Raw genomic sequence first — 24,768 nt, forward strand, 5'->3', positions numbered from 1 at the left:
GAGCTGGATATCTTCAGCCTTCAGAAGAGAAGACCATGGGAAGGTCTGCTGCTGTCTTCAACCACCCCATGGGGGCTGCAGACAAGATGAAGCCAAGCTCTTCTCAGAGGCGCACTTTGAAAGGACAAGAAGCAGTGGATGGAAGTTGAAACATGGGAAATTCTGGTTAGAAACTAGGAGAAATAAATCATGGATATGAAATTTTCATTAGGGCATGGTCCCAAAGAGGCTGTGGGCTCTCCATCCCTGGAATATTGGAAACAACTGGATGAATCTCTGAGCAATCTCATTTAACTTTGGAGGTGGCTGAAGAGAAACCTGGACCTCCAGATCTCATCCAATCTCATTCTTTAATATGAAAAATCTTGAATATAAGGCAGTACTTGCCCTACTATTATAGTTTGGCTCTGTGGTAAATCCATAGTTGAAATCAAGAGATGTCTGTTGCTGGACCTGGATGTTTTTTTTCTCCAACAGTTACTATGATGATATCTAATCGTCTTGCACAAGATTTACCTAAACACTTCCAATTCAGTGTAATTGCCCCAGTTCACAGTTAGAGATCAGACCTAGGCCAGCACATCTGCAAAAGAACATTTTAACTACCATGGCTTACAGAAAAAATCCTGCTGAGAACAACTCACTTCAGACTAGTTTGGGAACAACAGACTTATCACATTTACATTGAGCAAAGTTTTTTTTTGCAATTTACAGAGCTATCATAAAGAAAGGACAAGAGTTCAGAAGCAGCTCCTGACATTTTCTGGCTGAAAGCACAGTTGGTTGGTTCATCTGGTTGCAGTCACAAATATCTCTACTGAATTTAGAATGGCTTCCAATACCCATGAAGTTTTGAATAACAACAATAAGACTTCCATGAGGCTTGAAAAAACACCTAGTAAACCTTTATTGGTTCCAAAAGATCACAGCTTGAATTGCAGTTCCAGGTGAGCAAGCATTATTTGCTTCGAACCAGACATATTGGTTAAGGACTTGAGGAGAACCAAGAGGTAACTGTTGCTTCACATACTCATTATCCAATTGCAAACATAAACATTATTAAAAATCACAAGTGAGCATCAATTATTGCCACTTTCTCTCTTCTATGGCAAAAATCCCTTGCAGAGTTGTGATTTGTGGTGGTGTGTGAATGGTAATGCCAGCACGAACACAAAACCTGGAACAGTTTGTGCTACCTGGTCAACAGAGCCCATGGTCCTGATGCCTTTAACCAAGGGCATCCCTGATTTAGTAAGACTCAAGAGGTTACTGAGCACGTTTTGTAACTCTTAACCTAAAGAGAAGTACAAAGAGTTACTCTGAAATCTTTTAGTCTTGTTAACTCAGAATACTAAAATAAAGAATATTACTTCTTAATAATGACTTGGTCCTATATTAAAGAACTGCCTGTCTAAACAGACAAAAATAGCACCAAAATGCTGTTCTAGGTGACCAACAGCAGCTGCTGGATGGTATCAGGACTTGTTAAGGCTGCTAATTAAATTTCTGTGTGGTAAGAGCACATTATAATCCTTTACATAAAGAGAACACACATTATTGTTACATATCTATCCTCACTATCTGCTTTCTCCATCCAAGATAAAGCTTCCTCCATTGTAAGAAAGTTTTACAAGAACTGCTGTACAGTTTGACTTCACAAACTGATGAGAAACTCCACTGATGAGATGGGAGAACACTGAAAACCAGAGGAGCCTGACAGTTAACATTGTGCTCTTCAGAAAGGAGCCTCGGATGCAAACAAGATATGGATGGAGACCTTCCAGTCAGCCAATTCACACTGAAATGTATTCTCAAATGAATGAATAACTTATCAAAGATTGTGGCAGATTCCTCACCAGCTGTAATTTTAAGACTGGATGCTTTTCTAGAACATACAATGTTTTTCACAGAGGAACTACTTTGGTGAATCCCACTGGTTTCTGAGCAACGTGATTTTGCAGTGAACCTGCATTAGCTTCGTAATCTGTTAAATGCTCATTTAGCATGGCATGGCTCACTTTAAATTGGTATGTTACTGATCCTCTTTGGAGCTGGTTTTACAAAAAGCAAAAAGAACACAAAAAACCCACATGTCCAAGCTTTCAAGCAATGAATTATACTACATATCAGAAAGAATGTCCCAAGTAGACTAATGGAGAGGCAACAGGCTAGGAATAAATACATGAAACAGATTCAACTTTTTAAAAGGAACCAGCTACTAAATGGCCTCTGTAGTCTTCCATAAGAAGTGTGAATACTTCAGTACAATTCAAGCTGAATTGAATACCTGTTTTCATATCCAAATTCAAATACCGTCTGTGCACATAAAAGAGTTCATTTATTAGTCCAAATGTTACTGTTGTAGAGCTCTCGGAAAAATATTCCCTCCTTCTTGAGTTTGTTCTTCATAAAAAGGAAGCTTTGGAGGGCCACCTAGAGAATTAAGTAGAAATGCAGCCTTAGGTCTACATAACATATACTGAAATGCAATATAAATCATAGAATTTGCATTTATATAATTTAATGAATGATAATCTTCAGAGGAAGGTAGAGGCCTGAGTTATGTTGGCCACCTCACACAGGCAGGCAGAACAACCAAGACATTAAAAAAGTCCCTCAGATGGAAGGTTTCATAGTATTTCCTAAACTAAGGGAAGGACTGCATGGTATTATCAGCAAGCTGACCATGTTTAGATTATAAATGGGAGAAAAGTTTTGTATGCTATCATGCATCATTAAAATGAGCAATCACCTAAATGAAAAACCAAAAACCAAACCAAACGAAAACCTTTTGTTGAGCATTTTGTCATTCACATAGATCAATCTGACTGTCTTCTGACATTTTATCTTCTTATCCAGCCACTTATCACATTTCACCATGCTCTTCAACACACAACCATGATCAAAGCACAATGTCTCTAACACAGTTAATGTCCAGCCTGTGTTACCTTCCTTGCAGGTTGGCCCCATCCAAGTGGCTGGACAGACACATTTCCCATTGTATGGGTTGCACTGGGACTTGCTGGCACACTGGCATCGCAGGGAGCAGTCGGGGCCATACTGGTCTGACCGGCAGCCTGGAAGGACAGAAGTGTTTGTTAGAGGATCAATGCTTCTCCTGCTCGATGGCTGAGCTACATTGAGGAGCATCCTTGAAAGTGCATGCAATAGAAATTCAGACCAAGGTCAGCATTCAGGGCGAAATGCAAGCACAGTAAGAAAATTAAGGATGTTTATTTAGAAAAAAAAATAAAAATTATTTAAGTCCCTGGATTTTCACTGGGAGAGAACATAGACCTCACACAGGTTCCAGTGAGAATGCAGACCTCCATCGAGCTCTGCAAACTAGGGCAAGCTTTGTGAGGCTCAACAGATGAACTGACAATAATACTGCTTCTTAAAAAACGTCTTCATATAATTTCACATGAGGTTAATTCTTCTAACCCAGATTCTCACTTTGCCTAAAGTTATATGCTTATCAATATAAAACTAAAAAGAAAGTTTTTAGTATACTGTATAAGAAATTGTCCTAAATTATGACATGCTTTTGCTGTATTTCTCTCAGGAGATACAGATTTGGGATTGGGAATCTGCTTTGATACCTACATCTGCTAATATTGAACCATGACACTTTGGAACGCCTTGCAATCCTCAAGCTTTATCTACTGCACAGCCCACCCAAACTGTGACCCACCTGTCCTGAAGAAGTTCCCTGAAATGGGAACCATCCCTGGTGTATACCCAGGGGCTGGCACCCCAAAAGGAGAGGTTTTGGGGCTGCCTGGCTACCAAGTGTGGAGCAGAAAAGAGCTTTCACTCAATTTCCAAATGGAAATTAATTCATTTTGGGTATGTTTGTACACCATGCCCACATTGCACAATTCAGCTACCTCCTGGCAATGTAAACTCACAAAGGTCTCACTCCCAGCTCTGCAAAGGATGGGCAAATACATTTTATGGACAAATTCTCATTGTAATTTTTTTATATGTGGCAGAGCACAGGTAAGAAGGAAAAGTCCCCAGCATGTCCCATGGCAGGGTGCTGAGAGCCCTGCACACAACAGCCTTCTTTCCCTCACCTCACTGACAGTGCTGTAAGTAACCCAGGCTGCCTTTCTCACATAGCACTGCAGGGTTAACCCAAGCCCCCAGCCCCACATCAGCTGCGGCCCCAGCACGTGGGAGAACCCTCCCCAAGTGCTCAGAGCTCGGCCTTTTCAATTAGGAAATGTTATGAGAAAAGGTCTCCACAAACACCTCTGGACCTGATTTTAATTTATGTAATACCACATTTTCATGTTAATAACAATGTGTATTTAAGACATCTGTTTGAAAGTCTGCAATGTTAATTTACTACAGAAAAGGAACGCCCATAAAAGTCTGTTATATTCTCTCTCTCTCTCTTTTTTTTTTTTAATTAACATTTTGCCTGTTTAATGGGTGCTTTACCAGAGTTCAAATTAAAATCAGGCCTTTTATCTTTATGGCTGCTGCACAGACACAGCTGCTCACAGTTATATCACAGATGAACTGAGCCTAATTGAAAATAAAAATGCAAATAAAACCTACCCCATAACAGCTTTTCATAGACGGGGGCGACCCTAGCTGATTTAAGAAAAATAAAAATGACTCCTAGAGTTTGCAAGAAGCAAAACCTCGGTTCACATTGTTGGTGCTGAGCTTCCCCCTTGTGTTCCACTGCTGCTAGAATCACACTGGAAAGGCCTCTGATGCACAGTGCTCAGTGCTGGGTGGCTGAAGTCCCAGTGGCACCAGTGCAGGAGGATGGGCTGCTCAGTTCCTAGCAAGAGGACGGTGCAGGTCGGCAAGCAAGTCAATCTCCATTTAGTTTTTGGGTTTGCAGCAGCCTTCAGGCTCCCAGAGTTTACTTGACTTCTTGCTTACATTAATAACAGGATGTTCAGAGCTGTTTCTTGCCCTGTCCCAGAACAAAAGGATGAGGAACATTCCCCATTTGTGATACTGGGGGTTGGGAGGAATGTGGTTCCTTGCGTGATCCTTCAATATTAGCTCATGGATGCTCACTGTACACTGCTTGTTGGGATCACACATCTCTTTTTACACTTGCTAAAAGAAAAGTGCAGTTCTCTTAACTGATCACCCTAAATTTCTACCAGCACAACTGAGATCAGAATCTGGCTCAAGAATCCCTGTCCTTACTGCCTTTCAGCCCTCAATGCCTTTGTCAGTTTGCTTGGTTTCCTTCACAGGAGAAATCTCTCGCCTATTTTTACAACTCTGTTGCAAAACAATTCTGCTTCTCTGGGCCAACCATTTACCAAACACACAGCTCCTGTGCTGTGAATGAGGCAACACTATTTGGAGCCAGTGTTCCCGGACTACTGCTGGTTCTCAGAGCCAGGAGCACTGCAGCAGCTCCACCACCCTCACCTCGAATTAGACACTCGTTGAGCTCTTTGAAGAGCCCCATAAATGCCCCCGTGACAAAATCCCCATGGAACCCAATCCCTTCTTGCCCTGTTGCAGAACACTTGAGCCCTTCCTACTGTGCTGTGCTGACACTCATGACAAATGACATTTTACTGCTGACCTATACATGGTTTTCCTATTGATGCATCAATTTAAATACTGATTAAATCAGAGTACAGCCTATTGATAAACCTGCAGGAGAATACTCTGCTGCAAGCAATGTGTCCTGGAATACTTTGTACTAGCACGTGTCCTTTCGCTGCTGTGCTCAGACCAACCAATGGGTTTCACTGCATGTACTCCAGCACGCAGGAAATAGTCCCTTACCAATGTCACATTTGTCCCCAGTCTTTCCAGGTGGGCAGAGGCACTTCCCAGTGGCTGGGTTGCAAGGAGCTCCTCCACAGTCACACCGGTGCTGGCACCGCTCACCGAAGCGCCCACTGGCACAGCCTGGAAGGAAGAGCCCCATAAATGCCCCTGTTAGGAGTCCTGCACACCAACACCACAACAAATACATCAGCCAGAGCAGGGCTTGAAGGATGGCTCGGAGGAAAGTTCGTAAACTCTGAGCTGAACTCAGTGCTAATGCCAAGTTTAATGAAGGATCGAATGCAGCGGATAGGCATAATATTTATGTGCGCTCTCTTTAAGTTGGTTTCATCTAATCCAACTTATCAAAAGTATTTGTAAATCTGTCCCAAAACGTTACTGGCACTTATTTTCATTTTTAATTAGGGCTCTTTAGAAGACCATTTCATAACACTCAACTGGTCTGACATGCATCAATTTAATAATCTTATTGGAATTTTAGAAGCAAACTTAAAATCACTAAAAGAAACTTATTCTTAATAAACAACATGTGGAACTCATTGCTGCAAGACACCATGGAGACCGGGACTTTCACTGTGCTAATCAGAACCAGAGTGGTTCACGTACAAGGAATTGAGAACACCCAGCTACAGAACAGGTAAGCGATCACAAATTCAGTGTTTCAAGAAATTTATAAAGTGAAAAATATGGAAGAAGTGGCTCTGAATAAACAAACATTTAGATAAGGATGTGGTTTATTTGCTTTTTAAACCAGGTGGGTGTAAGTACCTTTCTCGCAGTGGATACCATGGTACCCCGAGGGACAAACGCACTGCCCCATCACGGCATCGCAGCTCGCTCCGTTTTTACAGGCACATGCATGAAGGCAGCTCAGCCCATAAAACCCGGGGGGGCACCCTGAGAAAGGAAAAGTGTCAAGTGAGGAAAGAGGAGGAAGAAAAACACGGATCCGTTTGAGCTCTCTATATTTGCAGCTACCTTCTTTGGGAGCCAGCAAGATTGATATTTACCATTGTCAGTAATAATCCCATTTGCTCTACAGGAACATTTCTGAGCACGCTTTTGTCCCTGCAGGAGGACAGGTGGTGGGGCTGTGTGGGGTGTGTGTACTCACCATGCTCACAGGAGCGCCCGTAGAACCCTGCTGGGCAGTGGCAGCAGCCCGTGAACCTGTCGCAGGTGCTGTTGTGCTGGCATGAGCAGTCCAAGCTACAGCTGGGGCCATACTTGCCAGGGAGACATTCTGCTGGCCACGTGTGGACAAAGAAAAAGGACAAAAAGACACCCATCTCACACCAAAATCTGATGGCTTTTAAGCCGAGGTATGATGCTCAAATAGTAACTTGCAGAGCTCAGGTGAACACTCATGAATTTCTTTCTCTCCATGCAGTCGTGCTCACTGAAGACATAGCATTTCTGCACCATTATCATGTATTTACATACTTTGATGAGGATTTACACTGCATAGATGTTTGAAGAGTTCAATTTTCTTTCACTATATTGTTTATTTTAAGCCTTTCAAGTCCCTCAAGTGTTGTAAGGGCGCATAATAAATGATATCTTCTTTTTCCACCCTCTACATCTACAGCAATGCTTTCTTTTAGACACATACGAAGTGTGAAAGAAAACATACAGCTTTTCCTGCTCCATGTTATCATTGGAATTCACAGCATTCGAACTCCTCATAAAAAGGGAAGGTCTCTTTTCACACATAGACTTTCCATGTATAACTAGATATCTACTTGTACTGAACTAAGCGCATCTCAAATTGTCGAAAGCTGTGTCATGCAAAAGTGACTCGTCAATATCACTAATATGGGCATACTTTCTGCAGAAGTGATAACTGGATGCAGTGCAGATTGACTTAACTGAGCATGGTCATGTACATAATCGGGTTCATAACTGCAAATGGCAGATAAGGTCTTTGGAGAACATTGTATCTAATCACCAGAAAAAGATACCTGGATTAGATGTCTTTGATTTCTAGTCAAAACAGACTCAAAACCACACTGCTGTGGAAAGAAAGATTCAGTTTTCCAATAGCTTGGTATGCATGTCAAAAGAAACCGTGAAGATCTTCCTAGCGATACAGCACTCCATCCTTTATGCAACGTGCGCATCTCTCCCCACTGTTGGCCACCAAAGTCATTTTATTTAAGTATATCTAGAGGACGCACACATGAGACACTGTTCCACATCTGCACAAGCTCATCACAGTTTGCAGCCCAAACACAGCCCATGCAGGGTTATAAAAATTTCAAGGAGCAGGCAGAGATGCACAAACACAGTCCATGCAACACTGTGTTAGCCACTAATTTTGGGATGGAGGGAAGAGGTATTTTAGTGCTCATCCACAGTGGTATTGACATCATCGCTCCAGTTGACAGCAGTTCTATATACACAAAGCAGGCCTCTGAATCTCATGTCTTTCAGGAGATGGAAAGAAAGAAAAGACATGCAAAAAGACTCTGTGCTCATTCTGTTCAGTGTGCTTTGTCTTGTGTAAGTGAGGACAAGATAGCATGATAATTTCAATTGTTTTGGACAGATGTTGCCGGAACATCAGGGAAGTCAATATGTGAGAAGTTTAACAGCAGTTCAGTGCCAAAGGGAAGAGAAATGGAGAGAGAAGGTAACAAGATGGGATAGAGATGCTGGCTTCTGCTGACCTCAGGGGAGCAATTCAAAGGAGATACCAAAAAAATGTTCCCATGAACAAAAGAACAAAAAGTTGGATAGGAGAAGAAATAAGAGTTCATTCAAAAGAATTTACAAGGATTACAGAGCAAGACTCATGAGGAAACTGCTTCTAAAAAGAGATCTAAAGCTCTAACTTTGGGCAAGGCAGCTTGAGAGAAACTACAATGATGAAAGCAGCTGGTAGTGAGATTAATTAAGCAAAACCCGTTCCTTTTTTGAAGGCCCACAGCCACTGCAAACCCCTGCTTGAATGTATGTGTTCACTACTACTAAAGCAGGACATTACCTTTCTCACACGATTTTCCTGTCCAGCCGAGTCCACAAGTGCAGCTGCCATCCACGTGGTCACAGATAGCACCGTTCTGACAGCTGCATGTCAGGCGGCAGCTGGGGCCGAACCGTCCCTGGGGACACACTACAGAGAATTAACAAAGTTTGGAAAAAAAATAATAAATTTAGCATCCCCCAAAAAGATGAAAGGGACAGGGAATAAATACGAACACATGCTCCCCACTGAGTATCCCATGTAACATCCATTCACAGTGCCCTCCCTGTGTGGTAAGAACACTTTCCTCATCTTTAGGTTCATGCTGTCTGAGCTGCAGTATTTGAAAGAAGTGACTTTATCTTTGCACAGAAAGCAGTGCAGTGGGGCTGCAGGAAGGGCAGTGAGATATGGGCAGAGATGGGTAGGAAAAAGGCAGGGCAATGGAACAGAAGGACAAGGCTGAGATCCTGCAAAATGCAGCAAGCATTATCAAGCAAACATTGGCTTCAAACGCAGTGGGAAACACAGCCATAAACAATGCTTGGCCCTGAGTTTAATTTGCAACTATGAGCCCAGCTGACGAGCTGAGCTCTGGTCTCACTCTGTTACCTTGCTGACAGCCAGGTCCCATTTGGCCAGGAGGACAGGTACAGCTGCCAGTCCGTGGGTCACACTGACCTTTACCACATGCACAAAACAGGGCGCAGTCCTTCCCGTATCGATTTTCTGGGCAAGCTGAAGGAAACACAGACTTCTGTTAAACACCTTAGGTATGCCAGTTTTCATTTCCAACGAAGGCAGGATCCTATAGATGGAGTTGGCTTCCTCTTAGTTCCATCTAATGTACTTCAAAACGACTATGAAAACAAATCCCTTCCAAAGACATGACTGCCTCTTCCTCTAAAATCTTTTTTTTAAGGTTGTAAATATAATCCATGCTTTCAAATGAAATATTTAGTAGGTTTTCCCCCAGTAAGGCAAGTGTGCATATCAGCTGTCATGCTTCAAGCTAAAGACTTCTTCCCTTCCTTAATACTGGTGCTCTCCTATGCTGAAGAGCAAACCTACCAACTACATAGCATTAAAGCATTGTCTTCCTGTGAATAAGCTGAAAGAAGCTTCAGAGAGGGACTGAAGATGATAAAACATAAGTTAAGCTCCGATTAGCACTGAAACCTCTATGGTTGGTACAGGTGTACAAGTGGAAATCCCAAAGGCTCTGTATTTATCCATATTAGGAGATCATATCTTTGGAAATACCACAGAAATTCAGCCACATGATCTAGCCCTGAAATAGAGAAGTACGAGAAGTGTTGCCATGGAGCCTTTACCAGTTTTGCCATGACAAAACTTGATCTTTTTCCCATTTATTGAAAGTAATGGCACCGTAGCATGAAACAAAATATTGAGACAATTTCTCAACCTAGAAATCTTGGACAGGAAGAAGGAACTTGAGTAATTCATGCTGAGTTGGCTCTCGAAACAAATTTGGGCAAGTAGGTTGTAATCCTGGGATGAGTGTCCTTGCTTCTACTCACGCAGAAAAGAAGGAAAATATTTTGCAAGAGAATTTTTACAAAGCTGGAATCCCGATTTACAGTTCAAGAAGGAGGTAACTGCGATCTGCCTGTTTTTATACTGACAAATTCTTACGCAGATTATTCTCTCTGCTGTTTTTTTGAAAGAAACAGAACATGAATGTTGGCTTACTTTTACTACAGTCAGCTCCAATGAAACCAGGCGCGCAATCACAAGTTCCCGACACTGGGTCGCAATGGCCTCCATTCATGCATTTACAGGATTTTTGGCAGTTTGAACCGTAAGTACCTTTTGGACACCCTGCTTTAAGAAAAACAAAAAGGCAATTAGGCTACGCTGCTACTGGGACCTTCACATTTCATGTCACAAGCCCTTTGTTGCTTTCGTCCAAAATTCGATTTTCATTTTCTAACTCTATTTGCTTTCAGAGGATCAGCAGAAAGCACTGACAAGCAGACGGCTGCCTTGGGAAGAGGACTTCTTTTTGACTCCAAGCCAAAGCCCCAGAGAGTCTGACTGGCTCCTCCTATTTTTCATCCTTGAAGGTAGCAAGAAAAGCAAGCCCAGTTCTTCAGAGATTTTCCTCCTAGATTTCTACACCAAATCAACTTGCTTCCTTTTCCTTTTCATCGCAGAGGCAGGAGATGGGGCTCTGATCTCTCTTCCATTGGGCAACAGCAGCCTGCTTTACCACGAGGAGCCACGAGCAGCACTGCTTCATTGTGCTCTTATTTTAGCTGAGCAGTTCTAGAAAGTGGGCAAGCCTCATCTTGTGAAAATGTTCAAGCAGCAAAAGTTGGATTCCTCTATAATCTGCTCTTTACCACCAAACCAGAATTTGCAGTGCTCTGGCAAACCTGGTGAACTGTAGATGCAAGACTTCAAAGATGTGGAATTTCGGGTGATATCTTCTCAGAAAGTAGATACAGGAGTGAGGTGTTTTAAATGCAAAGCCAGAAAATTCTCTGAGAAAAATAAGGCTTTGTTTTGTAATAACTCAAACAAACATGAGACCTGGATGGACTACTAAGCCAGTGTTATATGGCAATGAGTATCTCCCAGTTTTCCAGTATACCAGAGGAGTGAAAAGCCTGTGCTTCTCAAGCAATGGGATCATTGTTCAACAGTTGCATTCATCTCCCTGCCTCCGAATGACATTTCTTTGCTCCTTCCTTCCTTCTCTTAATCTCCACCAAAGGAAAGCTTATGGCTACTTTGGCAAACTGGCTGAATGTATATTTGCACGTCTCCAGGCAACAGATTTCTTGCAATCTCTGTTTGAGGAACTTCATATATTTTTTTCTGTTTTCTGAAAGCATCAAAGCATGGTCTGAGTGCCTGGAGAAATCCCTGGGTTTTTCAAACCATTCCATAGAGAAGGAGAGCTTACAGTAAAGCTTTAAAGGGATGCCTTTTAAAATAAAGCTGAAAATTGGCTTCTGCCCAAATCAGGATTGCAGATCATCAGGGCTAAACAGATACACACTTTTCCAACATGCAGATACTCTTCTCAGCCTTTCTCATCTCAATGAATACTTTGTCAATGCTTCCATCTGTTGGTGCAGAAAATCTGTTTCATGTGCAAACCCTGGCACCGAGGTGTGAGCCCTGCAACATCTATTTCATGGAAATGAAGCTAAGGGCACACCCTGATTCAATAATTTAATTGGACTCTGAGTGAGTTTCTCTCTTCATCCTCCCTTTCCTTTCAGTCATCATTTGGCTTTTTTCTTTTTTAATTCAGTTTCCCACACTCCCACACACTCGGCTTCTCCCTGGCAAAGCTTTCAGGGCTGTTCCTCAAGACTAGAAAGAGCTGTTCCATTAACAAAAGGGGATGCAGCAATTCCCCCCGTACCAATTTATTTACCCTTGCAACATTTCACTTAGTTTTGTTCAAGAGGGAGCAGCACAAGCAGGGCAAAACTGTTGGCTACATGATTGCTACCAAGGCCATCTCATCTGCTGCTGCTTTGGGGGAGAACGATGCAGACAGCTACAGCAATCGACACGCAGTCCTGCCATTTATAGAGAGGGTTAGCCTCTAACCACCAGTTATCTAATAAAGACATTTTCTAATTTAACAGTTTCCTGTGCATTTGACATGTTATTCTGAGAATGGCAGGAGAAGCAGACAGATTTCTAACTCATTTCCTGAGTTTTCCCTTCTGGTTTGGGTGGTTTTGCCATGACCAATAGTTCCTAAATCTTTTCATACCAACCACATACACTAAGTCTTTCCTTACCGCTATTATTAACGCACTGTCAGAAATACATTTTGGAAGCATCCTGTTACCCACAGCTTGAAGGTGAAGTTGGTGATGTCTTTCTGGCTCCAGGTTCACCCAACTCAATAAATGCCACAGAGATGTAGCATGGTCTTTCTGCCCATGACAACACCCCTTTCAGGGTTTTGTTCCTAACTCCACTCCAGTAGATCTGCCCATCCTCTGAGTTACAGACAGCTGATGGGAACCTTATTGCTAGTTTGTCTGCTTCCTCAGGATCCTGCCTGAAACAGGAGACTGTTTCAGCTCTTCACTCCAAAATTTGAGAACATGAAAGCCTCATTGCTCTTGGCTCCTGGAAATTTGACTTCCCAGCCAACTACACCTTTTATAGATATTTTCTTGAACCTTTTTTCACAGTGCTATAAATACACCAATAGTTGCCAGAAACTGATTCCAGCAGCATCCAACCACATGTTGACTGGCCTGAAGCCCATTTCACGTCTCAGGAGCAGCTCCCTATGCTGTTTTTAATATTATGTCGAAAGCTTCTTCATCCTGGAGCAGCCCCAGCTCTCTCTGCAGTGAGGACGGCAGGAACAAAGAGTGTTTCCACCAAAGTCATGCGAGATATCCACAGTTACCAGATAAGTTGCTTCAGAGTGAGGTCCGTAACCTCTCACTATACTGACATAGAACTAAAAAAGCCTCAAGCATGATCAGTTTTCCTTCCATTTTTGTGTCTCTCTATGGCTTGGCCTGAACGACATAAGGGAGAATAACAAAAAGAAATGATAGATGCCAGACAAGTTTTCTCCCTCAGTGAATCTCTACCATTCCATTGTCTCTCCTGTCAAAGTTTAACAAAACTCATAATGATTGACAACTTGCTGTGCATTTATGTAGGACAGAAAAATGCATTGAAGGATCATATCTCATGTGATGTAGATTGATCTCAATGACACCAAAGTCCATGACAAAAAATATCCTCCAAATGCAATGAAAAAAATTTCATTTTGTAAGTATTTCATTTTGTAAGTAATTTCTTCTGTAACAGAACTGGAGTATAATTAATGTTTTAAATTTTAAATTCTTCAGCGAAATCTTAAGGGACCTAAGCAAACATAAGGACATTTATTACAATCTATGGAGAATTAGTACCATATGCACGAGTAATCACTACTGAAAGATTATTACGTTAAAGGTAATAGGCTAACCATGATTAAGTCTTTTAAAATGATGCTGTTAAATAGTTGATCTCCACTACTGCTCTGCTATAATATTTATTATAATCTAATGTATAATGGATCCAGATGGCTTTAGTCTAGATTTTGATGGTTGAATTTCAATCTCTCACAGTGAGAACTGATGTACAAAGGAGGATAGAATCAATCCTTACATTTAGTTTTATATTTTAAAGAATAACTTTTGATGACAGGATGGTAATACACATGTCTGTCTCCAAAGTGAGCCTCTTAGCCATTTCTACTCAAAGAATAAAGCACAAGTTTAACCCTTACCAGAGCTGCCTATATTGCAGCTTCCCTCTGTGCTCAAGTTGTCGCCTGAAAACCAAGCAACCCAAACACAGCCATACTAAATTCCTAGGAAAGGAAAATCAGCATTTTCCAGAGAGAGAAAGACTGAGTTTGAAAGGACAGACTATTACAAGCACAGAATAAAAACAAAATTAAAGCTGTAAATAAAAAGGTAGTTAACTGTCTCCTTTCTCTGGATATTTTGGGATATGTTTCTTATCAGTTGCCACATTCCACCAGAAACAACTTCACAGATGTCCTAAAATACCAGCATGAGGCATGTGGATCTGGGAATATTTTTTATGATGGAGCATTCAGCCAATTGGCATTTCGTCCTCTACCCTAGTCACCGTTTTTCAATCCAGACTAACAATTTGTTTAATGTGATTGTTCCTCAGAAGGCCTTACAACTTAACTGCCTTTATGAATCGCTTAGATTTACTGCCAATCGCAGCTTGTTTTATCATAACCATTTGTCCTGACTTCAGCACTCAGAGATTTCGGGAAGCATTTTGGCCAAGGTGTGTTGAAATGAAAGAGCTATATCCAGGTGTAGCTGAAGATGAGAAGTGTGAACACAGAGAATTACACTGACATTCTTCAGCACAGCGTGAAATCAGAAAGAATTTAGGTAGCAAACCATGCTTGTCCCCAGGAAAAAGTAAATCCCCTGCAACGGGGCAGGCACAACTATTACTGTAAATTAGCACTGTGCTTACTGTGTCTCAGTCAGTGCTGAAGATGAATTGAGCACTCCTGCATGTCTGGGCCCCCCAGAAGATGAGCATCCCATCTGTGATACTCACGGCGGTCACACTGGGCCCCGTGGTACCCTGGGTGGCACACACACTGCCCAGTGATGGGGTGACAGTCCTCCTCAGCACGGCAGCGACAGGTTTGGCTGCAGCTCTGGCCATACGTGTTTGGTGGACAAGCTCGGAAAAGAGGAAACGTAAACCAATAAATTCAATTTGCCTTGGTAAATATAGCACTCAAACAAAGAGCAAGCTGAAATTTATTGAATAAAACCCCTGCCCACGGAACGACACCGTCCTCCGGGACTTTGGGTTTATTGCATTTACTTGGGGGTTACTTCACCGCTTGATTTGGTTTCGTTCAGTCAATTTGTGCCCAACTGTCAAGGGCCAGATACAATTCTCTTGTCACTAGAGAAAATCATAGGGAAATGTCAGGTAAAATTGACTGAAATAACAGTGTAACTCACCAGGGACCAGACATATGGATAAAGACATTCTACCTTTTGCAGAGAGTTTAAACTTGCAAAGCTGCTTTGGCACAAACATTTCTGTGGGCTTCACTTTGCCTAGTGACAAGGACATCATTTCCATTTTCAGACTTCTCATGTCTAGTTCTTACTGGTGGCTCTGAATGTAGGCACAGCTGACCTTTGTCTTCCCCTAGGCTTTGTCCAGGCCACCTTGCCCAGAGGACATTAAGGGATAGGAGGGGCAGCAGGAGCACTGCTGCATCTGTAGGTTATCCAAGCAAACACAGGAGTGACAGCTTTTACTGGGAGGGCAAGTAATATTTATCTAGTTCAGTCTGTGTTGGCTGTCAGAAGGCTGCAGACCTCAAGAGGACAAACCTCACCTGCCCAAACCATACCAGGCACAACGTTCAGAACCAGCCAAACCATTTGGGTGGGTGACATATGCACACGGAGCGCAGCTGTGCTGCACTCCTACCCTTGTCCAGCTTCACTGCTGCAAAGGTTGCTCCTTCTGCCTTAAACACTGAAGAAACTAATTGCTACCCCATGGTTTTTAGTTATTTGCATCCTTGTGACTTACTTCTCTCGCAGCCATGGCCAGTGAATCCCGGAGGACAGCCGCACTCACCGGTCAGGTGGTGGCAGGGGATGCCTGCAGGGCAGTGGCACCGCCGGGCACAACCCACACCGTAGTGGCCAGGCAAGCAGGCTGCAGGAGGACACCAAATCCCATTAGCATCAGGGCAGGATGGCACCAAGCTGCTCCCCTTTGACATCCCCTCAAAACCAACCCAGATCCAAAGATGGCTATGGGATGCCTGTCCCACAGACACTCACGTTTGTCACAGTGCCTGCCTCGCCACCCCTTGGCACAGCGACAAACCCCTGTTTGGGGGTGGCAGGACACGCTGTGAATGCAGTCACATTGCTCCTCACACCTCTCTCCAAAATATCCTGGGGGACATGCTGTGGGGAGAAGCAGGCAGAGAGCAAGAGTTGGTGCTGCAGCAGGGACAGTGTGTTGCTTGTTCAGTGCATGGTGATGGGTGCTCACAAGGCTGCATGCCCAGAAAATGTAATTGAAATAAATATTAAAAATATAAAACCATTCAGCATCGGTTATTAATGAAAACTCATAACGATGTCTAGAGTACATATACAGATGATCTCTGTAGATATGGAAACACCATTTATTTTCACAGCTAGGTGCACAGAGGGGAGCTGACACTCATGGGTCCCTAGAGAGTGATCTAGGAGAAAGTGAGGCCCGAAGAGGTGTGAGGTTGGCATTATGAGGTGTTACATGGTGTTACAGGTGACCCTGGTGTCCCTCAGCAGTTTACGATGCAGCAGGACAGTGTTCATGGCTTGCAAAAATCACACTGTGCCAATGGAGAAACTGAACATACACTGCACTCATCTGATACCTAGTGCTTGTGAGATTGCTGTTAAGGGAATCTACATACATGTAAACACACAAACTACATTAAATCTGGGCGATCTGAGCGACCTAAAGCATTATGGCTGCGGCAGTTCTGACTGCAGCCCACTCCGTACCTCACATCCTCACACTCAGCAGTGAGACAGCACGGTGACAGCTCAGTGACATGGGGCACAGGAGTACCAAAGGACTGAGAACACCTACCAAGCTCACAGGATGTCCCTGTCCGGCCCTTGGGACACTGGCACTCGCCGGTCACGGGGTCACATGCAGTCTGGCCAGGGCAGATGCAGCGCTGCAGGCAGCCGGCACCGTGCCAGCCCTGAGGACAGGCTGGGGAGAGGAGAGAGCAGCAAAGTCATGGGTTAGGAGGGCAGGAGGACATGGGTTGGACACAAACTTTCACCTTCCACTGCCCCAGTGGCTTTGTTGGTGCTGCAGGAGATACAAATGGGGACCATAACTTGCAAGTAATTACACTGGTGTAACGCTGCTCCAGGAACAAAATAGGAGAAAACACACCTGATGAAGTGAGCTAACTACAACCACCAAACACCCTTAAGACTTTCTGTTCACACCTATGGAAAACAAGCCTTGGTTCCACCAGCTTCCTCAAAACCAAGAAGTAGAGCTAGAGCTACTGATTTCACAGCTTCCAGCATCTCTCTCTACAGTGCTCTTATATCACAATTACTTTTCCAATGGGCAATTGATCTTGCTATCCACAGCTGTCAGATAACAGTTTACAGTTCACCTAATTTTAAGTAAAACAGGTTTACTAATGCCTATCACAACCAGAACCGATGGGCAGAGCCTATTTCTCTGGCATGTGCCAGATGGACAGATTTTTTAGGACGTTAACAGGAGCAAATTCTCCCTGTGTCAAAGCAGTGACTGGGGGATGGCTTTCCCATCCTCACAGACTTTTTCTACCTCCTTCCTTCCAAAGGAAAAAGAAAAAAACACAGAAATCTCCAAACATATCATTAAAGAAAAAGTGTATGTTTGACAATGTCCTTATCATTGATCAAACCAGAAAATTTAGTTTGCCAGCCTCCTTCCTTAAGCCTCACTGGAGCTGGGCTCAAGGCTGAAGCTCCCAGTGCCTTTCACTTGTTCTGGAATTTAGACTGTGGAAGAAGACACCGTAATGATGTGAATCAGTCAAACCCATGGGACAATACAGTAGAGCATAGAAAGCGTGTGTCCTGGTATCATAAATGGAGGTTTATGGACTTTTCTCCCCGGCCATAACTTCTTGGCAGGTGGCTCCTTCCCAGCCCGGGGTGCAGGCACATGTCCCCGTTACATAATCACAGATTGCTCCGTTGTGACAGTTGCAGGTGTGAGCACAGCCCTGCCCAAACCTGTCTCCCTGGCACGTTGCAATTAGAGGAGTCCCCAATCAGTAGGCATCCAAGGAGGCATTGCACAACAAACCCAGTGCCAGTTGCAAATTGCCTTCTGTCAACGTGCTTTTCACAACTTAATGGTGCATAAGTCCATGCATTAACCACTCCTGACACTAAATAATGTGCCTTAAAAATATGTATCATAGCACATTCTGAGGAGACTTCCACAAAAGGGTAGGATTGCTGGGGTGATGGATCAGCTGTCATCCCCCTGCCCTGCAGAATGCCTTTGTGCTGAACTAATGGTCCAGCAGCACCACCGGCCTGACAGCCCGGGTATTTATTTGCATCCTGGTAAGAGACCTGACAACTTCATTGTTTTCAGTGTTCATTTTTCACAGTTGGATGCACCAGCTCACCCAGAGCCTCATTCTTTGGTCAGAGAGGAGTGATATTTCCAACACGTTCAGCTAAGCAGCTGGCTCCCAGGTGAAAGCTTAATAAAACCATCTTGCTGCAGCGCTGCCACCCATGAAGAATGGCAACGTTAAAATTTCTCTGGTCTCCACTGCTCTGAAGCTTTGGATCAAGCAGCTCCCACTCACATGCATGGAGCCGTCAGAACCTTTCCTCCCTGCAGCGCTGCTGGCACGTGCTGTAGGGACAAGAACAGCCCAGATCCCCGAGCCAGAAAAGTGTCCTGCACTCCCTGAATAGGACATCTCCCAGGATCACACCCAAACTATCTCTTTCCACCAGAACCTCTGTGTTTCTGAGGATGCCAGCTGGCAAAGCATGATGGAGTGCTGCAGGAGGAAACGTCCCTGAGGACTGGATGGAGGAGTGAAATCATCTTGACTGTGAGAGCATGTTTGGTTGACAGTATCTGACCCATTCACAGCCCTTCTCTTTCCATTTGAAGGCTTCCAGCTTCCAGACATGGTTCTCACAGACACCATTTCTCCCAGGGCTTCCCAACAATTCATTTTTTTCACATCACCTGGACCCCATCCACATTAAAACCACAAGGAAGTGCAGGAGTGCAGTCCCATTCACAGTCAAAGATTGTTCTGCAAACGCAGCCTGATTGCCAAGTTCAAGTTGATGGGTTCAGCCCATGTTACAGAGCTTTGGCTCAGTTTTAGGAGCAGAACTAAACATTTCCACAATACAGACCAGAACTATATCACAACCAAGCCAAAGGAAAAACCAGCTCATAACCATGTCCCCTGACTGGTTACTAGTGGTTTGAGTGAGGTTTTTGGAGCATGTGTGCTAAGCTCTTTTGTACTTACCATGAAGACAAAAGAGTTTTCTAGAGAAAACTGTAGTAAGAAGGCAGAAATTTCTGGAGGAGAAAACTGTAAGTATCCTACTGGGTGCACACCAACTTCTTTTAGTTTCTCTCTAGGACAATCTTAGTTATCAAACCACTTTCCTGAAGAATAAGATAAGTGATATGTTGCAGTTATTTTCGCACAGTTCCTCAACTGAGTGCACGAACATCCCTGAGGCTTTTTCTCCTCTCCTTATGATGAGTGCAAAGGAAAGCATCAGCAAGGTTTAAATTATTACATTTCTTCCTGCTTCAACATTTTCCTCTCAGTGCCTTTCCTCCACGAAAGGAGAAATTATTCATTCAAAGTCTTTAAAATCAGCTTTTACATGCAGAGAGAGGAACACATGAAACTGGAAGCCAAAACATTCAGTCTGGAAGTCAACATCTATCAAAAGCATAGGGAAGCGTGGGGAAAAAGATGCATGCTAAGGCTCAATGGGGTGCCCAGGAGATTGGATTTCATACAGCTTCCGTGGATTATGCTCCCCAAAATGATGTTAAAACATCAGGAAATTTGCAAAGTCAAGTGTTCACATACTGTGAAATGTCACAGTTCTGGTTATCAGTGCCCCTGAGCAGAGGCTCTTGGAAGAACCAATCTTTCTGTACTCTTTATCTGCGAAAACAATGTGGTCTCTGTTTACTATAAGGGAAACTGCTTCTTGTGAAGGTCCTGGGGAGCCACAGCTGCTTCAGAAAGAGGCATTTTTGGTACAAAAAGAAGGGCAGAATGCCTTTGCTGAGTGTCCATACATAATGTGACACCATTTTGTTATTGTTTCTCTTTTTTTGGAGGTCACAAAATTTGGATGAGTTTGTATGCAGAAGGGAAGATTACATCTCTGGCACAAAAAGATGCCAAGTGTCAAGTCATCACTTGTATATCTTTGAGGCATCATGATACTCAACAAAGCAAAGTTGAATTGTTCTCAACGTTGGTAATGTATCTAGAACTCTTTCTTGGATTCCTAAAATATCTCAGGTGGACATTCATGAAAAAATACAATTGCCAAACACATCTGTAAGAGGAGGGAGAGCTTGCTTGGCAGATTTCATCCTAAATTATTATAAATCATTTATAAGCAACTGCAAAACATGGTCTTATAATGGAAAGTGTTGGGCAGCTTTAACAAAAGGCATTACTGTCCATATCTCCTGTAATTAGATACAGTGTATAAAACTCACTGCGTGGCCACCTTAAGATCAATTCAAATCCCATGATGTCAAAATTATTCCTCAGTATCCTCCAGCACATTGCCTGCAATCTGATTACTTGAATACAAATGCTGATCTCCCAGCTGCCAGAGCTGGCAAGCCCCAGGATAGAGTAGGGTGAATATTAACACCAGGCAGGGACAGGGAGCTGAAAAGGGGCACTGCCATCTATTTTAGTAATAACTGCTGTAGTGCGAGGTCCTACCAGATAGCATTAAAGTCAGAATGGAGATGCATCATCCAGCCAAGGAAAGAGCAGGATGCCATACCACACCGCTGGCTGTCCTTGCTCTTTTACTTATAGGCAGAGGAGACCTCGTAGGATTTGCAATCTTAAACCAAAGGAGAAATAAATTAGCTGGCACAGGGCTTTAACAACTGCAGTGCAAGTGGATGGATAGCTTCTAGGGGCCACAAGGCTGCTGACAAAGAGATGTATTTCCTAATTGGGTTTAATGAAATATGAGGGGAGAAAGCTTCCCATCTCTAGGACAGCCCAAAGAGCTGGGAAGGGCCAAAGGGACAGATTGCTGGATCAAAAGGGCCAGGGATCTTATGGGAGAAATCCTTTCGGGGGACAAGTTGAGTGGTGGAGGGCAAATGAGGGAAAGATGCTAGGAGCAAATGCAGCCCTGCAATAGGGCTGGATATATTGCAGTGAAAAATCAGACTGCTTCAATGCAAGTACCATTTCTCTCTGTTTTCTAAGTCAAACATTTTTCTATTGCAGAAATCTGCAGCCTATGGATTAAAGAAATCTTGGAAATAAGCATTTACTATCAGCAAAATTTGGGTCCGTGTACACTGCTGCTTCAGACAGCAGTTCTACAGCACAGTGCTCAGAAAGCAGTTGTGTTTTGAGAAGGAAGTATAGACCATGGCATCATCCTGACGTGAGACTAGGAAATTAATTGAGAAGTTAACACCTGAAAATACATGTAATGCCATGTAGCTAAAGAAAATAATATCATTTTCTATGAAATTTGGTGACTAATTTCTCAGAAGAGCCAATTTTATATATGGTACACACACAGACAGAAAAGTCTTATTAATCCCAATACTGTGGGATAATCTGCATGTATGAAAACCCAAGAAACTGACATTAAAAAAAAAAAAAGAATAACTTTTCTAGGAATTACCTCTACAACTATTTTCTCCTGGCCATATAATGTAACAGTCCCAGCTCTCATTTTTCCACACTGTACATTTGTAATGCGCCACATTATAATTGAAAGCTACCTGAGATACACCAGCAACACAGACACAACACTTCGTCTCCTTACACTTCTCAAAATGTAAAGCTGAGATTCATCATGCAGTCAGATAACAGCACTGCTATTTAATAAATGATGCCTAAACTACTTGAAAAAGTCCCAACATCAGCTAAAAACAAGAAAAAAGTGGATTATTTGCACCGCTGCTAAAAATTGTTTCTTTTTTTGCTACTATTGGGCAGGAAGATGACCCATCTAATGTGTGTGCCACCCTATAACCCCCAGCCCCACACCCAGCAGAGCCCAGCAGTCACAGTACTTACGCTGCTCACAGGTCTCACCCCTCCAGCCTGGGAGGCAGCTGCACGTCCCCAGGACATGGTCACAGCCTGCAGCGTTCTTGCAGTTGCACACCTGGTGGCAGTCAAGCCCAAAAAATCCTTCTGGGCAAGCTGAAATTGCAAAACAACCATTTTATTATTTTTTTTTTTTTAGCATTTCAGCAAATGCTGAAATTATTTTTTTTCCCCTCTAATCTTTATCTCAGAGATCTGAAAACACAGTCATAGAATCATAGGATGGCTTGGGTTGGAAGGGACCTCAAGGATCATCAAACTCCAAGCTCCCTGTCACTGACAGGGCCACCAACCTCCACATTTAATACCGGACCAGGCTGCCCAGGGCCCCATCCAACCTGGCCTTGAACACCTCCAGGGATGGATGGGGCATCCACAGCCTCTCCAGGCAGCTGTTCCAGCACCTCACCGCTCTCTTGGTAAAGAACTTCCCCCTGACATCCAACCTAAATCTTCCCTTCTTCAATTTAAAACCATTTCCCCTTGTCCTGCTATTATCTTTCAAAGAGTTGATTTACCTCCTGTTTATAGGCTTCCTTTAGCTACTGGAAACGTTGCCATCTCCTAAGACTTCAAAGTTAGAAGGCTGCAAAATTGTCACATTCAATGTGATGATGGAAAAACCTTCCCAGCCCTGGGACGAAGCACCAGCAGTTTTCTGGGAGCATGAGGCAACTTGGCAGCTCCAGTCTGCATCTCTGCATCCTCACACAGGCTTGGCCCATGTGGGTGGATTGTCAAGAGCACAGCAAAAAGCACATCCCTGCCAAAAGGAAGCCAAGCCACTAAAAACAGAAGTGCTACAGCTCCTGGGAGAAGTGCTGGAAAGCTGTACCAAGGGCAAGCCACCCACACGTTTTCTTCTGTCTTCATTTTTTTGGAACCAACCTAACTGTTCTAGCTGTAATTTTCTTTGTGAAAAGGTAAAACAGATCAGTGCAGAGCAAACACTCAGCCTGGCTGAAAGAAAATGTGGGAAATGGGGTCTGATGGCAACTGCAAGGTCATGAGCAACAGGCACAAAATTCTACTTTCACATCCACAGTCTTCCAACTGTAGATAGCTTTAAAAAGCTATGTCCAATCTGACTGATTCAGAAACTGGAATTCATTTGTTTTTTATTTTCTCTCCTAACTGTATCACCCAGGTTTCCCCCTATTCCTCATGCCTACTTTGCAGAAGGATACTTAGCCAGCTCGTCCTCCTTTTGATTCCTGCCAAAATGAACAGAACACCACACAGACAACAGTAATGCTTTTTCAGTATGGTCAGAGTCCAGCAGAAACCAGTGCTTTTGATGTATCCACAACTAGCTAATATTTCCCAAGTAGTATGACTTAATTTCTAACTAAATGGACCCAAACCAGGTGATTTGGCTTGCCAGCTCCTGATGTCATAACTATGACAACATAACAAAGGAGTCACGGGATGTACGTTGTCTTTCTGGGGAATGACAGCCCTGTATTCATGCATTACATCGGATTTCTGTGTTCTAGAGCAAGAAACCAACAAAACAAAACAAAAACTTATGAAAATAGGGTTAAAATAAAAAGTGTGACTTTTAAAAGGGTCACAATGTAGATACCATGAATTATGAGACATGCTTGGTAACAGAGCTTTGGAAAGAATATTCATTTCACAGAATAACCCCTGGTAAGAATAGGAGGGAAGCCCAAACCCCATGTTGCTATGTGAGCAGAGAGGCTGTGCAGCACCTTCCTTCCCATCAGAGGGCAGTAGGGTCCTGTGAGTGCTGCCATTTCCCTCTAATGCTACATCATAAATTAGCTGATAAGGTTTTCGGAATAAAATAATTGTGGCTTTGATGTAATGATCATCATTTATAAAACTTTCAATTGTTAAGAAACAATTTTTGGAATGTTTGACTATGTGCTATTCCTGCTGCACCCAAAGCTGTATATTTTTATGATCTGCACGAGGACACAACACAGCAGCAGCCTTCCTTAGGTGATGCCACAAACTGGCTCACAACAACGTCCCTAAGAAATCCATCCAGTCCTTCCCAACTCTAGCAAGTTGTCATAAGAGATGACCTGTCAGATTTGTTAAGCTGAAAGGTTGTTTGTTCTTAAAGAGTTCCCTTGGGAAGATCCACCCACAGATGCATGGTTTTCAATGCACAAAAGGATGGGGAGCAGTGCAGGTACATCACCTTTCTCACAGAAGGTGCCAGTCCATCCAGCACTGCACATGCAGGCTCCGCTCATGTGGTCACACGCAGCCCCGTTCTGGCACTGGCAGCTGTGCATGCAGCTGGGACCAAAGCTTCCTTCAGGACATCCTGCAGCGGGGAATCCAAACCAGATGAGGGGTGAATGGTGGAGCAGAGAGGAATTTTTAGAGACAAAGGAATTCTTACTGCTTGCAGAAGGGGATTCGAGGTGTTGAGGTAATGCCCTATATCTGATATCATTAAGTGCTCTCCTTGGGCTTGTTTTGTTAAAAGTCCACTGTTCAGGAAAATGTCGGGGTGTTAAAAGACTGAATTCTGCACAGGAAAAAATATATTGATTGTGAGAGCAGCAAAGCCTGCAACTCCACA

The 24,768-nt window shown here is 43.3% G+C and overlaps 1 protein-coding gene across 12 annotated transcripts in view; it reads right to left on the reverse strand.

Annotated features, from left to right (window-relative positions):
• Nucleotides 1-877: 877 nt before the first annotated feature.
• The window catches only part of LOC100541567 (uncharacterized), a 161,267-nt gene continuing 137,376 nt past the window's right edge, over nt 878-24,768 (reverse strand). For 8 of the 12 annotated variants that reach the window (XM_085232810.1, XM_085232806.1, XM_085232805.1 and 5 more), the window contains 14 exons: nt 24,379-24,507; nt 22,173-22,301; nt 16,934-17,062; nt 16,126-16,254; nt 15,869-15,997; nt 14,864-14,992; nt 10,463-10,594; nt 9,362-9,487; nt 8,771-8,899; nt 6,899-7,027; nt 6,553-6,681; nt 5,779-5,904; nt 2,949-3,077; nt 878-2,433 (listed from right to left, as the gene is read on the reverse strand). In XM_085232810.1, the coding sequence (XP_085088936.1) occupies nt 2,354-2,433; nt 2,949-3,077; nt 5,779-5,904; nt 6,553-6,681; nt 6,899-7,027; nt 8,771-8,899; nt 9,362-9,487; nt 10,463-10,594; nt 14,864-14,992; nt 15,869-15,997; nt 16,126-16,254; nt 16,934-17,062; nt 22,173-22,301; nt 24,379-24,507 (1,754 nt within the window). In that variant the 3' untranslated portion in view covers nt 878-2,353. The remainder of the gene's footprint in view (nt 2,434-2,948; nt 3,078-5,778; nt 5,905-6,552; nt 6,682-6,898; nt 7,028-8,770; nt 8,900-9,361; nt 9,488-10,462; nt 10,595-14,863; nt 14,993-15,868; nt 15,998-16,125; nt 16,255-16,933; nt 17,063-22,172; nt 22,302-24,378; nt 24,508-24,768) is intronic. The other 4 variants (XM_010716953.4, XM_085232807.1, XM_085232814.1 and 1 more) reach the window with 4 other exon arrangements.

The sequence above is a fragment of the Meleagris gallopavo genome, chromosome 11 (genome assembly GCF_905368555.1).
Source record: "Meleagris gallopavo chromosome 11, MGAL_WU_HG_1.1, whole genome shotgun sequence".
In the NCBI taxonomy this organism is placed as follows: Eukaryota; Metazoa; Chordata; class Aves; order Galliformes; family Phasianidae; genus Meleagris; species Meleagris gallopavo.